General features: G+C 50.0%; 3 protein-coding genes across 4 annotated transcripts; 2 read left to right on the plus strand and 1 right to left on the minus strand.

Annotated features, from left to right (window-relative positions):
• Window positions 1-12: 12 nt before the first annotated feature.
• On the plus strand, window positions 13-5,001 carry atp6v1e1b (ATPase H+ transporting V1 subunit E1b). The gene is made up of 10 exons (XM_053863036.1): window positions 13-167; window positions 275-340; window positions 1,558-1,623; window positions 2,355-2,464; window positions 2,609-2,675; window positions 2,743-2,832; window positions 3,490-3,558; window positions 3,622-3,716; window positions 3,795-3,882; window positions 4,540-5,001. Exons 2-10 carry the CDS (start codon window positions 308-310, stop codon window positions 4,600-4,602), a joined length of 681 nt encoding a protein of 226 aa, XP_053719011.1. The 5' UTR covers window positions 13-167; window positions 275-307; the 3' UTR covers window positions 4,603-5,001.
• A 143-nt stretch (window positions 5,002-5,144) lies between these two features.
• ada2b (adenosine deaminase 2b) lies at window positions 5,145-9,603 on the plus strand. 2 transcript variants are annotated; one of them, XM_053863032.1, is made up of 11 exons: window positions 5,145-5,359; window positions 5,630-5,960; window positions 6,243-6,462; window positions 6,521-6,561; window positions 6,625-6,731; window positions 6,799-6,926; window positions 8,352-8,442; window positions 8,533-8,641; window positions 8,724-8,881; window positions 9,093-9,295; window positions 9,439-9,603. In XM_053863032.1, exons 2-11 carry the CDS (start codon window positions 5,666-5,668, stop codon window positions 9,524-9,526), a joined length of 1,440 nt encoding a protein of 479 aa, XP_053719007.1. In that variant the 5' UTR covers window positions 5,145-5,359; window positions 5,630-5,665; the 3' UTR covers window positions 9,527-9,603. The 2 variants fall into 2 exon arrangements, with proteins under 2 accessions (XP_053719007.1, XP_053719006.1); XM_053863031.1 differs by having other exon boundaries at window positions 6,521-6,731.
• Window positions 9,604-10,227: 624 nt separating this feature from the next.
• rad51ap1 (RAD51 associated protein 1) lies at window positions 10,228-13,332 on the minus strand. The gene is made up of 9 exons (XM_053863505.1): window positions 13,083-13,332; window positions 12,949-12,995; window positions 12,041-12,182; window positions 11,524-11,627; window positions 11,331-11,417; window positions 11,145-11,243; window positions 10,922-11,089; window positions 10,651-10,776; window positions 10,228-10,573 (listed from the first exon to the last, which is right to left on the minus strand). Exons 1-9 carry the CDS (start codon window positions 13,097-13,099, stop codon window positions 10,443-10,445), a joined length of 921 nt encoding a protein of 306 aa, XP_053719480.1. The 5' UTR covers window positions 13,100-13,332; the 3' UTR covers window positions 10,228-10,442.
• Window positions 13,333-16,584: the final 3,252 nt, after the last annotated feature.

Consider the following 16,584-nt stretch of genomic DNA (forward strand, 5'->3'; position numbering starts at 1 on the left):
ATTTAGCGTTGATGCCCAAGATAGTGCGGCTCGGCCTCCCTCCATCTGATTGGCTATGAACCCGGCAGTAAATATCACGTGACGTGGAGCAGTCAGCTGATCCTTCGCGGACATCTTTAGTCACGACTGCGGGGATTAATTCATTCCTCCTTCTCGACGGTTTTCAGGTGAGTGTCGGTCCGTCCGCCCCCGCGGCTGCGTGAGACGGAGCGACTTGTTCCTGGGGCGGTTTGAGTTGCTGAGCCGCGAGTGTGTGTGTTTGTGTGCGCGACAGGTCGAAGCGGATCTCTGACGGACTGCGGCCATCATGGCGCTCAGCGATGCCGACGTGCAGAAACAGGTAATAAACGCCTTTATTCTTCTCGCACATCGCCTCGGAGCACGCGCGCAGGTGCTACCGTCCACGGTCACGTGAAAGCATCGTCACGCCGCGCTTTCTGGCGGTGAAATTCCATTCAGGAGGGTGTAAATGTCGGGTGACATTGAAGGGACTCGCGTCGCGCACGGGACCAAAGCAGCGACGTTTAGTGTCGGATTCTGCCTTGAATCGCAGGGTTGTGTTTAGGCTCACATCGCGGGGGAAACGCGTCTGACCCGGAGAGGAAGCTGCTTCAGGCTGGTCACATGACTGACGCATGCCAGGCCCGATGAGGAACCTGAACATCCCGTGTTCCTGTCCCAGTCCCGGGCACCGTCCGCTCCTGCGCGTGAAACATGCGCTTATAAGACCCATAACGGCTCCCCCGCTCATGAGGTGACAGTTTCAACATTTGATTTTTGGGATGATGACGGCGGTCCCTGAGTTCACTAAAGCCAACCATCGTCCGGTAGCTCATTATAGTCCAGTTCATCTTTCACCTCTCACATCTGTCATATGAGAGGTTATGATGAGCACATTTGCCCAGGACCTCTGGACTTGGTCTGATGTTTGACCTTTGACGCCGATTCTTTCACTCTGTTTGATTCTGTCACGCGGTTCTTCTGGTCCTAGTTTATCACCAAGCCAAGACTCCAGCCGCCGTTTCTTCCTGGACAACAGCTGCTGCTGGGGTTTCTCTCCGAGATAAATGAAATGTATCCATCCGTCCGTGTTTCCCTGCGGAATATCAGCGCTTATTTGCACCATCTAGTGGTGACGCGGGGGAACTGCACGCTGCTGCTGTTTACTTCAGAACGAGTTATCCGTTCCAACCATTCGGATCCTGATGGGGCAGTTAGCGCTGCGGACGGTGCCGTTGCAGATCTGCTCACTATTAACAGGAGCTGACGGAGATGTCGCTTTACCAGTCGAGTGTTTGCAGTTCGCCTCAGCATATAGAATCATGCAAATATTGGTTTATTAAACGCCAATATCGACGCCAGCACGGTGAGGTTCCAGTCTCTGTGTTTTCCTGCTCCCTACGTCTTCCTCACCACTGTTTTTGGGAGGGTTTGACCACTTCAGCTGTGATTTCAAATTTCAAAGCAAACTCCTTCAGTGGTGCTAAAATGAACTGAAAGATGATAAGTGTTTGGCTCCAAGCAGCGCAGCGGCTGATGCCCGTCTCTCCTCCACAGATCAAACACATGATGGCCTTCATCGAGCAGGAGGCCAACGAGAAGGCGGAGGAAATCGATGCCAAGGTGTGTGTGAGCTTCAGATCAGTGTCGACAGTGGTGGGGCCCAGTGTTTTTCCATGTTTGGGGTCATTTTTTTCAGCACATTCTCGCTTACATGACTGTTCAGTCAATGTGTTACATTCACACTCTTGAACCCATTGGAGTGAAAATCACACACAAAAAGTATGGTAAAGTGATATATGACCATTTATTTCGTAAAAATATAAGAAATGCTGCATTATCGTTATTATTTTTATTAATTTTTTGCTAAGACACAAGTTAACCAAGTCTGAGTGTCACATCTCCTGTTGGCCACCAGGAGGCAGTAGCTGCACCTAAGTGAGTCGCGCTGGAGGAGCATTTTATTTCTAACTTTCGAGAGACAGCAGAGCATCTCGCCAGCATTTCTTCCCGCACCAAAGACAAAAGAATCAGTAAAAGTCTAAAAATCGATCATAAGTGTCGTGTAACCGTGTAGCTTGACACGCGCATGACGTCACGCCCAAAGACGCAGTTGCAGAAAGCCCATGTTGTGACTTGGATAAGCAACTTGACTCTGACTGCTGGTTTGAAATAGTGGCGTTAGATTATTGCTCACTGCAAAAGGTGGTTCTATAAGAGGTGACAGGCGTCACTGCACCTCAGTGTCGGGGCTCAACCATGTCACGGTTGGACGGAAGAAAATGTGGTTGTACCAAGGAGAAACACTGACCTGACAGGGAGGGACTGAATGTGGACTTTGTCGGCCCCTGCAGGCGGAGGAGGAGTTCAACATCGAGAAGGGGCGGCTGGTGCAGACGCAGAGGCTGAAGATCATGGAGTACTACGAGAAGAAGGAGAAGCAGATCGAGCAGCAGAAGAAAATGTGAGTCACGTCCCCACGTGCGCTTCCTGAATGGGCTCCTCAGAGAAACAAAGCAGCGAGTGTGTGTGTGTACTAACTGAGTTTGGGAGCCCCCTCCCACCGAGGTGCTCTCCTCAACACAAGCCTTGTGTCTCCGCTCCTCAGTCAGATGTCCAACCTGATGAACCAGGCCCGGCTGAAGGTGCTGAAGGCTCGCGACGACATGATCGCGGTGCGTTGGCTGGCAGCGCCGACAGAGGCGCCGTGACACCTGCTAATGTGGTGCATCACTTTTTCAGGAAATGCTGAACGATGCGCGTCAGCGGCTCTGCAACATCGCCAAAGACCAGTCCAGGTATGCAGCGCTGATGGACGGCCTGCTGCTCCAGGTCAGCAACGCACGCGCACACACACACACACACACACACACACATTTGTATCTCTATCCTTGTAGGGACATTGTTTCTCCATCACCCTTTCCCCAGCCGTTCCTCCTAAACCTAACTCTCCAAAACACATGGCTCACCTGAACCAGGACTCTGTACCAGACTGAGACCCTGCTGTTCTGAAGTTTTAACCCTCAAATCGAGGCTTAACCCTCAAATTGAGGCTTAATCTTGTGGGGACGGAAGCCAAAGGTCCTCACAAGGAGGTGTTTTTCCAAGAGACGGTCCCCTCAAGAATAGATAAACCAATCACACACAGATGCACACACACAATTGTCTCTCTATCCTTGTGAGGACCTCTCCTGGCCATCACCCTTTCCCCAGCCTCTCCTCCTAAACCTAACCCTCCAAAACGCATGACTCACCTGAACCAGGACTCTGAACCAAACTAGAACCCAGTAAGAATCACCCAGTTATTTGGAAGTTTGAATCCTCAATTTGAGGCTTGACCTCATGGGGTCCAGCTAAATGGTCCCCACAAAGTGATACGGTCCACACAAGGATAGTGTTTAGTCAATAATTGCTCCCCACAAAGTAGGATAAACAAGTCTCACATGCACACAAGTCTGGTGACCAAAGGGTCTTCTCATCTCTCGCCAGGGTTTCTATCAGCTCCTGGAGACCAAAGTGACGGTGCGCTGCCGGAAACAGGACGTGCAGCTGGTCCAGGTGAGTGGTCACGTGACTGACTTCTGACAGCTCGTGCTCAGCCACAGCCGTGTCCCTTGCCAGGCCTCCATCCAGAGGAACATTCCCATCTACAAAGCAGCGGTGAAGAACAACCTGGAAGTACGCATCGACCAGGAGAACTTCCTGTCTCCTGACGTGTGAGTGCCGGGCCTGTCGGGTCAGCATCTTGGCCTGGGGCCTTGCCAACCCTCACTGCTGCTTTGGTTCTGGTCCAGGTCCGGGGGTATCGAGCTCTACAACGGTGACGGCAAGATCAAGGTGTCCAACACTCTGGAGAGCCGACTGGACCTCATGGCTCAGCAGGTACCGACTGTCTGATGACTATGAGTGTGTTAGGCTGGAGGACTCCTCCAAAACCTTCCGTCATCTCTGCAACACTTGGGTTGCTTCTGGAGTTAAAGACGGAAGCATCACTCAAACGTTTATACCAGTCCAGCTATAAAGTTTAGGAAGGAAGCTGTGAGCTGCTCAGTCGTCTGGGAGAGACTCAGAGTAGAACTCCTGCTCCTCCACACCGAGAGAGGAGCAGCAGGAGGTACGGACCCAGGACAGCCTGGAGAGACTCTGCTCACTGTTGGCCTGGGACCACCTCCATGTTCCTTCTGAAGTGCTGAGGAGAGGAGGAAGTCTGGGCCTCTTCACGGCAGCTGCTGCCCCCACGACCTTATGTTGAATCTTTAGAACATGATCCACAGTGAGTCATGGATAAGGATCATGATGGAGCTGACATCATCATTATCAGTCTTCACTCAGAGCCTCTGCGGTGGGCGGAGCCTGTGGTTTTGCTCTCAGAAAACGGATTCATGACTCGTTTCTTCATGCAAGAGCTTGACTTCTTGCTCGACTGCAGTGGTGTTGGAGCATCGGTGACCAGCTCATTCAGCTGCACCTTGGTTTTTGGAGCGTCCACCTGACTCGCGTGCCCTGACCACGTCTCCCCTCTGTGTGCCATGTTTGCAGATGATGCCCGACATCCGAGTCTCCCTCTTTGGTGCCAACCCCAACCGCAAGTTCATGGACTGAGCAGTGCCGCCGTGACTCCGCCTCCTTTTTTTGTTTTGTTTGTCATATGAAGGACGTCGTCCATCTTGTCTGTAAACAAGGGTGAAGCGCTTGTTTTGTGGTGCAGTGATTTGTGTATCTCTCCGTGAGTAGAGGGCGCTGTCCGTCAGCGGCGCCGTTGACAGTGGGGTTCATGCAAGAGTGTGAAGAGTCCCACCGCCTGAGAGCAGCACAAGTGCAGCCTGAAGAGTTGATGTGTCGATGTTTCCCCGCCTGCCTGAGAGTGTGCGACCGTCCCAGTGCTGTGTGTAAATGAGGGTTAAATTATCTCTGTGTGTGTGTGTGTGGAAGCTGATTTTGTTCTCTCCATCGTCTCCAACTGTTCCATTGTGGAAACGTAATAAAGTGTAATCTAATGAGGTCCCTGTCCTGTAATGACCCGCACGCCCACCTCCCGCTCCAGGCTGAGGCGGCGCGGCCGCCGCCATTCATGCTTCCTTCATTAGTTCATCACATGGTAGTTGTCAGACACAATTGCCCCGACTGTCCCGGCGACAGCAGTCACTGGTGGAAGACGGGAGCGGGCGGCTTCTTTCCTTCTGTCGTCTGGAGGCTTGGCAGCGATCGACCCTCAGACATGCTTGTGTTTCGGGGGATTCCAGGGTCGTGTGTCGGTCTCATCTGGCTCCAGGCGGACGAGGATTGCAGTTCATGAGCGGCTCTCCTGGGTGGAGGCAGGAGTCCTGGGAATACAGTTGTTTATTTCTCATTTTCCAGGGTGAGACGCGTCAAAATGGTTGGATTTTTTCAATCCTTTTCTTGCAGTTCTTGCTACATATTTAGTTATTTTTTATCTTCATTCATCCTGCTATTTATCCAGTTTATTCTGTTTATTTTCTTCTCCCTGTTGCTACAATGAAAGGACCTTTAATTTTTAAATGATCGTCACTTCAGTTTGTTTATCTTCGCTCGTCTCTTTCGTGTAAAACGAGCCACAAAGTGACGAACTTCTTGTTGACGGCGCCTGAAGAGATGATCAATGTTCTAGGCGGAACAACAGCGCCCTCGTGTGGCTGGCGCGGACATGCCCCTGCAGCAGGCCTTGCTCACCGCCGCGTCCCTCCTGTGGTGGGTGGCGGGCGCCGGGGCGATGCCTGACCCGGCTCAGAGGGACCTGCTGATGCGGCAGGAGGCCTCGCGGCAGACCGGCGGGCGGGTGGCCTTGAGCAAGGCGGAGCAGAAGCTGGACTCGTACCTGCACCAGCTGAAGGAGCAGGAGATGGCGGGCGCCCTCTTCCCGCCGGCGCTCCACTTCTTCAAAGCCAAGCCGCTCATCCAGAGGAGCCGGATCTTCCAGCTGCTGCAGAAGATGCCCAAAGGTGAAGCCACTTCCTTGACTTGACTCTGCTCCTCTGACTGACTGACTCGGCAGAGGAGACGCCTCAGAGGGTCAACACCAGGCAGCAGGCGGCTCCACTCCTTTGACAACTGTTGCAGTACATTATGGGCCGTGTTGTTTGACAGTATGGAACAGAGACCTGACTGGGGTCATGGTCTTGAGCACACAGCTTAGCGACGGTGTCTTTGGTCCAAGACTGGCGTCTGAGGGGGACAGGAAATGACATCACTGTCCACATTATCACACGGTTTCCCTCCACCAGGTGCCGCCCTCCACATCCACAGCTCATCGCTGGTCAGTGCAGAGTGGCTGGTGAAGAACGCCACCTACAGGCCAAACTGCTACATCTGCTTCACCTGGGACAGCTCGGTCCGGTTCCTGTTCTCGGACCGCCAGCCCTTCCCCCGCTGGGACTGCTTCTACTGGCAGCTGCTGCAGAACCTGCGGTCCAAACTCCCAGACCCGGCCAGTTTTGACGACAGGTGAGTGGAAACGCTGGGACGCAGGGAGTCCGGGTTCACTCGGGTCCCGTCTGCCCAGTCTCCTGCAGCATCTGACCCTGGTGACGGAGGACCCGGACGGTCAGTACCCCAGTCAGGATGTGGTGTGGGACAAGTTTGAGAAGGCCTTCATCGCGGCGGCAGGTCTGGTCACCCATGCTCCTGTGCTTCGTGACTACCTGTACCGAGGCCTGGAGGAGCTGCACCTCGACAACATCTTGTACCTGGAGCTGCGGAGTGGACTGTCCCGGGTCGGTGTCGCGCCCGCATCACGGTCACAGACGGGGCCCCGAGTCTGAATCCTACACTGTGTTTCAGACGTACGAGCTGGACGGAACCATCCACGACAAGGTCTGGACTCTGCGCTTGTTTCAGGAGGTGACCAGGAAGTTTGTCCAGGACCATCCAGATTTCCTTGGGGCCCGGATCATCATCTCAGTCCACAGGTATTGTCAAGGCCAGGGTCCACTGCGGCCCAGAGCTTCCCTCGCAGTCCAGAAATCCTACACTCCCTCCCACAAGTCGTATTCTCGGTTACTGGCTTCCACCCTCCTTTAAGGCGACTGTTTGTCTGCAACTTAATTCAGACATAATTGAATATATTCAGTTTAATGAGGTCCGTTTCACAGATATGAATCGCATTTCTCGCCCCCGTCACACAGAGCACCAGTTGTTCCCCTGCGGTTTTACATTCCTGAAGCATTAAAGTGCGGTTCTGATGCAGAGGCAGAGTCTGAGTCTCCTCTGTGTGGCTGAGCAGGCTCGCCTCTCTGCTGACCCCTAGTGTCCAGCAAATCTGAACCACCAATCTTATGGCTTATGGACGGTGCAGCAGGAACTTTGCTCACGAAGGATACAGAGACGTTCCAGCTCAGTGTGGGACCAGAGACACACCAGCTTCATGTTTTCTGAGGGGTTCAGCAGCTTGTCCCACAAAGGTCCACCATGTTAGAGTCTTCCTTGCACAAAGGAGCATCAGAGGTCCTGACCCTGGAGAACTGAAGCTCTAACTTGGACAGGCCGAACATCTCACAGCAGGACAATAGTTTTCCCAGATGATTCCCTTCCATTTGCATCCATAATTTGGAGGCTTCCAGGTGAACTGTTGGCATCTATACCCTCGATCGATGTAATGGAGCACACTGATGTCGTCGTGGGTCATGATATCAACCTGCACTGGATCTTGACCCTGTTTGAAGCGGCTCAGTTTAGTGTGGACCTTATAAAATGACATGGCAGGCTTGTTTTGGCCCCCAGACCTGGAGTTTAACCCCAGCTGGCCAGTGAAGGTTTTCCCTGGACCTCGTCCAGCAGTTGGTTCAGCTTCATGCTCCTCCCCAGAGCCACTGGTGTGGCTTCCACTTTCTGAGGAACGGTCTGGACTGTGGACTTCATGCTGGTAGGGTGATGCACCCCTCCATGGAGATGAGGGAGGCAGAAGCTCCAGCAGATGTCCTCAGGTTCAGATCACAGTGAAGGTGTGAAGGCCATCCATCCGAATGGACACTAGGCCATGAGAAGCAACATACTGAGTCACTGAGACTCCATCCATCGACCCAGAGAACTGAGGCGAGATGCCTCCTCTGGTTCTCTCCAGCCTTCTTCACTCATGTTTGGCTCCTCATCCACAGCTGTGCTCTGCGTTCCTGTCGTCCACACGTGTCCCCTCACAGATGTTTTCGGCTTGAAGTCCATGTTTGTGCGGAAACATGAAGGGGGTTAATCTCATGAGTCGGATCATCCGTGGCTTGAATGTCTCCAACCTCAGATGACTATTTGATATTTAATAAGGAGGACAAAACATCCCTTCTGATTACAGATGGTCTAATGTCATTAACATTGCTGCTCATAACTTGGTTTTCTTCTCTCAGAGCTCTGAGCGTCCCTGAAGTCAAAACGGCCGTGATGGAGGCCATCCAGCTGCAGAAGACCTTCCCGGATGTCGTGGCAGGATTCGACATGGTGAGAAGCTCCTCTTTGTCTTAGCTTTGTGTAGCTCGGTGACACGGAGCTCCAGACCACCAGCAGCCACTTCTGTGTTCTGGACTGAAGGTCGGCAGGGAGGACGCAGGGAGGACTCTGTGGTACTTCAGGGAGGCCCTCTCACTGCCCGCCGAACTGGGCGACAAGCTCCCGTACTTTTTCCACGCAGGAGAGACAGGTAACGTGGACACCTCAGAAGCTACTTCAGAGTCAGTCCTCATCTCCTTCTTTCCCTTCTCTGACGATGGTCCTGACTTCAGACACCGAGGGCACCGACGTGGACCAGAACATCCTGGACGCTCTGATCTTCAACACCTCACGCATCGGGCATGGCTACGCTCTGGCGCACCACCCGCTCGCCAGAGAACTCTCCCGGAAAAGGAACGTGGCCGTGGAGCTGTGTCCCATCTCCAACCAGGTCAGCGGTCACTCCTCCTGAGGTCCCTCAGTTCTCTTTACAACCTTGGCCCCTGGTACACCGAGGTTGGATGGAAGCCTCTGGAGTTGCGGGACCTTCAGGCAAGCATGTGACCTGAAGCAGCTGTCTGATTGGTTTCTCCCTGGCAAAATGAAGACTGCTCTCATGAAGGAGGTTTTCATTCTGTGTAAATCCAGATCTTCTTTTTCAGGTTTTGAAGCTGGTGTTGGACCTTCGGAACCACCCTGCCGCCGTGCTGATGTCAGAGGGTCACCCGATGGTCATCAGCTCGGACGACCCGTCCATGTTCGGCAACACGGGTCTGTCCTACGACTTCTACCAGGCCTTCGTGGGCATCGGCGGGTTGAAGGCAAACCTGGGCACCCTGAAGGAGCTGGCAGCCAACTCCATCAGGTCAGCTGACCGGTCTCTCCCACACGTTCACAGATGTCTCCTTGTTTCTGGACGGGTTCTAGTTTTCATCATCATTCGGACTAATCTAATCACAGCTGTCTATTTATTGAATTAGTTCATCGTGAACCACTGTGTGCCTGCAGGTTCAGCTCGCTGCCAGAGCGGCTCAAGGAAGCAGGCCGGGTCATGTGGCAGCGCAAGTGGGAGAGCTTTGTTTCCGATAATACGTGATCAGGATCTGGCAGTGCCCGAGGAATGTTGTTTTGAGTTGACACGAGCTCATGACTGGACCGAGTCAAATCACTCAAGACATGCTCCATTTTACATTTGTCTTTGCTCTTTTCTATATTAAAGTTCAAACACAAATCCTCTGAATCCTAAATGCTTCTCCGCCGTAACATTACAACCACCTGCGACCAGACTCCAGTACAAATGGAAGCCAAGAAATGACGACTCACATTGGTTCTGACGGTGCAGGAACCGTTTGTTGTCAGGACTGGTTGTCGGTCCAACTGGACCACACGGGTCAGCCCTGCCCGGTACTGACCCCTTCTGACCAGGAAGAAGAACAGCCGCTCTGTCCACACAAAGTGGCGGGTGGTCGTAATGAAGTGTGTATCGAGGACAATATTCTTGTACTCATTTACAAATCTGTGCTCGGGGTCCCACAAGAACAGGTCAGGGTCAAGTGTGAACTGAAATCTGAAGTCAGTCCATTAGATTCAGAGGAAAAAAGCAGAGGGAGACATCACCCCCTGGTTTTAAAGATCCACACGACAATTCCTCCTGAAGTCACACACCTGAGCTGAGGTCCAATAATGGAGGTTCTGATGGTCCTTTCTGGCCTCACGTGAAGTGTTTCATAGTTGGAGTCCGGCTGTAGCCTCAGCATGATGCAAGTCTGGTACCTGAGATCCACCGATGACTGTATTGAACCTTTATTCCTCATATGTACACAATATACAACGTCACAGGGGGAAACGGCTGAGTCTTAAAACCTAAACTCTGACTTCCCAGTCTGCAGTGGTCAGTACCCAACAAACAAGGTTCACAGAGCATGTGGTGTGATGCGCACAGGTACTGACCACTGCCGGCCAGAGTGGCTCAGAGGCACCGTGTAGGAGCAGGAGGTGGACCTGATGTAGCACTAGTGACTTGCCACGCCGGGGTGAAGGGGCTTGACTCGGACCAGTCGGGACAGTCCCAGTCGCAGGCCCTGACCTGGAGACTTCACTGCTGGACCTGGTGACGCTGAAGCGGGACTTTTACCAATCTGACCTGTGAACCAAGAGCAGAAACACGTTAGTACCTTCAGACACAGACGTTCCTGGCCCTGCCATGGAGATGCCACTGACCTGGAGGGGTCCACTTGGGTATCCTGGCTGCAGCTGGGCTCACAGGTAACAGGGGTTTGGATGAGGACGCTGTGGTGGAGGGGGCGGGCCTCTTGGCTGCTGGTGGACTTCTGACCGGCGCAGAGGCTGGCGACACACAGTCAGGATTTACAACGAGTGAGCAAAGAGCGGTCAAAAACATCCCTCGTCTTCTCCACTTCATTGTTATTGAAGAGAGACTTTCTTTCATATGCTGTGGTGAACATTACTGCATGACTCGATCAGAACAAACCTGCTGTGTGAGGTTTCCTCGGCTGCTTTCCTTTCTTCGACGCCGTGGGCTGTTTTGGCTTGTGATTCTTCACCGTCTCCTTCTTGGAAGTTTTCTTCACCTTCTTCGTGGTGAACTCTTCATCCTCGCTCTCTTCCGGCTCGCTAAAGTCCTCCTCACTCTCAGAATCTGTCATGAAAGTAGCGTCAGTGTACCGAAGCCGCAGCACCGACGTGAGCCGAACCTGGGGTTGGTTTGGGGGTGTAGTCGTCGTCATCTTCTTCTTCTTTATGAACCGGTTTGAGGATGTGGGGTGCTAGTTTATCATCTCTCTCTGATGGATCTTCAGCCGCAACACAGAAACACCTCAGCCCAAAGCGGAGAGCAAACATTTCCAGGATAATCAGAAAGAAAAAGGGAAAAGATTTACCAACAACTGGTGTTTCTTCCCAAAACTTGGAGAGGACTGGAGGTAGTAGTTCAGAGCTCTTGTCCTTCAGCGGTTTCGTAGCACTGCCTGAAGATATTTAAAATCAAATGAACAAAAGTTTCAAAACCCTGCCAGTTAAACACTGCAGATGAATGGATGCCACTCGTCCGTCTCTCCTGACGCCACAACATACCTTCTCCATGTGACGCTTGTTCCTTCACGTCCGTCTTGTTGAGCAGTGACAGAGCGAGAGCTGCCTCCAGATCTCTATCAAGCAGCTTCTCATCCAAAGACTTTCTGTGAAGGTATCGAGGCAATGTTAGACAGACAACTGTGGCCAAGGACGGACCGCAGCTACGGCATGTTGAACACCTCACCACCAGGCTATTTATTCTCAATAAGCATGCAAAACCATACTGTTCTGGAAGAAGCCTCAACCGGGTCAAACTACGGCTAGTGGACAACATTCCTCAGTCTTTCATTTCTGTGATCATTTATTGAACTTGTTATGGTTTAAAGAACAGCTCAAAAAATCACGTTTGTATGAGGTGAAAAGCATCAACAAATAACTGATCACTGATGAGAAGCTTGTTGGATGAAATGAAAAAGAATGGTTTCCTCATCTAGGAACACAAGTGGCGAGACGCTGTGTCCTCAGCAAACTAGTAAACCAGACGTGCAGATGGCTGAACAGCTCGCACACCCCTCACCTAGTTTTGTGGCTTTGCACCGGCTGGGAGTCGGAGTCCTGACTCGACGACTTGCTTGAGGATTTCTTTGAATCTGCATGTTTAGTGCTGTCTCTTATCTTCTTGCTGGGAGGAGCCCTCACACAGGCAAAGTCATCCTCGTCTGTTGAGTTGAAGCATTACAAAGTAAGCCTTTGTGTCGTCCTTTATTAACGCTATCACTATTAACATCGACACGTAACAGCGTATACTTTCATTTAATGGGTGTCAAAATGCATTTGTACAGAGCCTGGAAGTGACATGCATGTGTTTTTTTTTTGGATGTGGTGTGCATTACTTACTACTTTTTTGCCCGAGATAGCAATTATCTCGAGATCATTTTTATCTCAAGATACAATCATGAACGTCAGCGCATGCGTAACTGCCTCTCTGGCAAAGCATTTTGTACACATCCTCCTGTAACCACTGTGTCTCCCACGGCTTCGTAACTGTTTGTCAACGTTGTCATTCACTGTGCGTTTTTAACACCCTGATCAAGTGCCTTCTACTCAAAATAATACCATATGTGGCTAAGCTATACGTGTTACACCTCCCTGGAAGCTACATGCATGACTTTATTTATTTTTTTATCCCGAGATAACAGTTATCTCGAGATACAAATGATCTCGAGATAACTGTTATCTCGGCAGGAAAAAAATAAAGTCATGCATGTAGCTTCCAGCCACATGTGGTATCATTTTGAGTAGAATCCACTTGATCATCTTGAGTGTTAAAAGCGCACAGACTTTGCCGCCAGCAATATTCTGACTTGCAGACAGTGACTGGCAACGTTGACGAACAGTTACGAAGCACCGTACATTTGTTATGATTATCGCCTTCTGTTGTGTGTTGTCAGCTTCCCGTATGAAGCTTCACAGTCTTGAACTCACCGTCGTCAAAGTCCTTGGCGTCGCAATAGTTTATCGCCTTCGTCTTCCTGGAAAAGGCATAAAACCGTTATGAGACTACAAAACAAAACATTCAGTATGTCAGTTGTAAATCTCGCCAACGTATATTGTCAGACCTCGACGGTCGGTCCATAGTGGTAGTTAGTAGTCTTTAGCTGAATCGAGCTAATCCGAGCATCAGTCCGCAACGGCGACTCTGTCTGACGTAAACTCGCGAGTGAAAGACGCTATGTGTAGCCAACCACGTCTATTAAAACAATGTATAATACTGGGTGTTAAAACGACGGCAACACTACAATAAAACAATAATAAAACGAGAAACGTGGCTAACGTTGCGGAGCTGCGGAACAGTTAAACTGCCCGCCTGAACCGATGAGAAATGACGCATTGTTGACGCATCTGACGTACACCACTAGCAGATTCGCTAAATCAGAATCTTTGGAACCTAATTAATCACAAGGGAAAATGTGTAACAAAAACGTGTTAAAAACATAATGAAAGACACGACCAGGTAAAAGTAAGAAAAAACAGGAGTGTGAGAAAAAAAAGCTTGAGTTGAGTTGAGACGGAGCGCTGTTACAGGCAGCGATGCACCTCGGCGCATGCGCACTACTGAAAACCAAATGAACTAAATAAATAAATAAACACAAAGTGTTAAGCACGTTCTTCCACAGTCGATTATTTAGACAACAAATGTAAACACGCTAATGATTAGGTATAAGATATATATTTGTATGCTTGTATTTGTTTCCTAACGAATCTACGTTTACGAAACGCGAGAGCCGGTGCTGGCAATTGTTCTAGAAACCAAGTAAAATAGAACACGCTGTTTGGAGTTGGTAACGCGATGAAGTGAGTGTTTCTTAGAGTCGACAATGTGCACTGAGATGAGTGAGTTTATTAGTTGGATGTAATGTATTTATGCAACTCGTGAGTGTCGCTCATCAGAAGAAAACGTCAACATTAAACTCATAAATTCACGGTAACAAAAAGCAGGAATAACAAGGGATGAATCTAATTTTACAAATGTAGTTCCATGGTCATGTGTGGAAATGTTTCCTGTCTGTCTTGCTACTGCTACCTTGAAGAACATCAAGAATTGTCATCAAAATTTGTGTAATATAAGTATATAATTCTGTCCACGCTATTTGCAGAGATGGTGCTGACCTGTGATCAGCAAGTGATGTTCCACCTGTCGTGCAGTAGATGGCAGTATCACCCGAGGCTTCTTCCACAGACGAAAAGAGGTACTATTTGATCTCATTTTCATGTTCTCCATGTCTCCAAATATTCAGGTGTAGAGCTGGAAACGCTTGCAAAAGTGTCCTATGTTTCTAGAAAAACAAACCGCTTGTGTTTACAATGTAAAGTCACAAAGGTTTAGGGTTAAACACAGTGATTTAGAAATATGCATAAAGTTGTAGAATGGAATTTTACATTTTTATTTCCCAGAAAAGTTCAAAGGACTGGAACAATAGAGCAGTTAAACATATCGAAAGTTTTCAAAGTCGCCGTTCTGTCATCAGACACGTCTGCACTGCTGTTAGACATGAACCTGCCATGTCTTTAGTCACCCACGCTTTGGGTGGAAACAATCACGGATCCCTCTGAAATGCAGCGGAGGAGAGAACGGCTCGGTCATTACCATTCCACTCGGAGAGCAGCAGCTGTCTCCAGGGTTGTCATTTTCCAGTTGGTGAGTGGGTGGTTGTCGACTGTGGTTTGTCACACACTGGACCTGGAGGAGACGTTCCAGGATGCGATGTGTCCGAGTCTTTGTACCCAGACAGGCAGAGATGGGGCCAGTGTGGTCGCGCATTCCTGAACTCCTCCAGCGCTGCCTACAGCCGTGACTAAAATATCAGGTCCAGTCATGCAAACAGTGTGGTCACAGCACACTTCCATTCATGCTTTCACGTTTGCCACCCTGAGGTCTCATTAATCCGAGGAGCTTCACCCAAAAACACTTTACTATTTACAGGACGTGACTCAGATGTGTACAGCGGCAGCAGGAACTGCACTCCTACACGTATGTGTAAAAACAAAGACACGTGAACACAGCGACAGTGAAATGTAAACAAACACAAATGTAAAGAAACACGTGGCAGTGGTGAGACGGCCCTATGCTTCCGCCTGGTGTTGTTTGTTGCACCAAAATCTCCCGTGATGAAATATACTCGAATTCAGTCTGACAAAACATGCCTCCTTATGTCAGCCATTTAAAGGATCAACTTGTGAAGTGCGACAGGTTCATCAGTACCATTTCGATTTGTTTTTGTAGAGGTTTATTGTCGTGTGCTGCGTTTCTCTGGCACTCCATTTTCCTCCCCCAGTCCAAGTGCATGTTGTGTTTATTTATGACACGCGACCACTCCAGGGTGTCCCGACGTCTCAGCTCGAGCCTCTGGGATGGACTCCAGCCAGCCTCACACCTGCTGAGTGACAGATGATGAGTAAAGTCAGGTGCGTTACTGGATTTTTGTCGAGTCAAAACACCTATGATGATGAAGGTTTAAACCTTAGATCGCCTCATTCTTCCCATGATGGGGAAATTCCACTTGTCACCAGAAGCACCTCAGTCCAAAGCTGAGAGCAAGCATGAAGTCACGCAGCAAGTCATGAAAGTTAGTAAGAAGAGAAATAAAAGACAAGAAAGACCAGTCAGTTGGTTAGTGTTGACTAGTCTTTCTGACTGACACTAACTTTACAAACATTATGACAAATTAATATTATTATGATGACAAATGGACTAGACAATAATAATATAATCTTATAAAGTAAAGCTTTATTTATATAGCACTTTTTAGTGCTTTTACACAAGCAAAACAGCGAAGAAAGTTTGCATTTACTTGACCACGAAGGTGGACAGCTCGGCCTTCAGTGAGCGAGAACTAAGGAAAAGTTTGGATGATATTCCATTAGTGGAAGCCTATAAAAATGATGGTTTCAGCAGGGATCTAAAGGTGGCGGTGCATGTTGGGTTTGTGTCTCCTCTGGCGCAACATGTTCCAGAGTGGAGGAGCCTTGACAGAAAAGGCTCTGTCAGATTTATGTCTAGACTTATGGGCCAACTAGCAGAGACCCATCCGAGGGTCCAGGCTGGCTTGTAGGGGGTCAGCAGTTCTGCAGTGTAGTCGGGGTCCAGACCCAGATGGGCTTTAAAAGTAAAAGTAAAATCTTGAAGTGGATTCTAAAGTGGACCAGAGAAATCTAACCATAATAATAAAAAAAATCCTGTTGTGCAACCTGACAGCAGTGGGCAGGAAGGAACCATGGAACCGTCCATGTAAACAATATCATCATTGTTTACATGGATCTTGACATGGATTACAACAGGCTCAGGCTCTCAAACGTTTTCTGCTGAAACCTAGCGTCAGAGCAACTCCGGCGGCCGAAAGTGTCCCGCTGTGCGTCGGCACGTGCTATTTTCAAACAGGACATTCTGCTGCGTTTCTGCGCTGGCCGGCCGTCACTGAACATAATTTGAGCGTGTCAATTGGAAGTGGTCAGGAGGCAGTTTCCCCCTCAACCACCGACGTGAATACCGTCCCTGTGTCCGGCTCAGAGTGGTAGTTTGAGTGGGGTTCTGTCAGTCTGTCCTTCTATGGTTTTTCCGGA

This window comes from Synchiropus splendidus, chromosome 4 (genome assembly GCF_027744825.2).
Source record: "Synchiropus splendidus isolate RoL2022-P1 chromosome 4, RoL_Sspl_1.0, whole genome shotgun sequence".
Lineage (NCBI taxonomy): Eukaryota > Metazoa > Chordata > Actinopteri > Syngnathiformes > Callionymidae > Synchiropus > Synchiropus splendidus.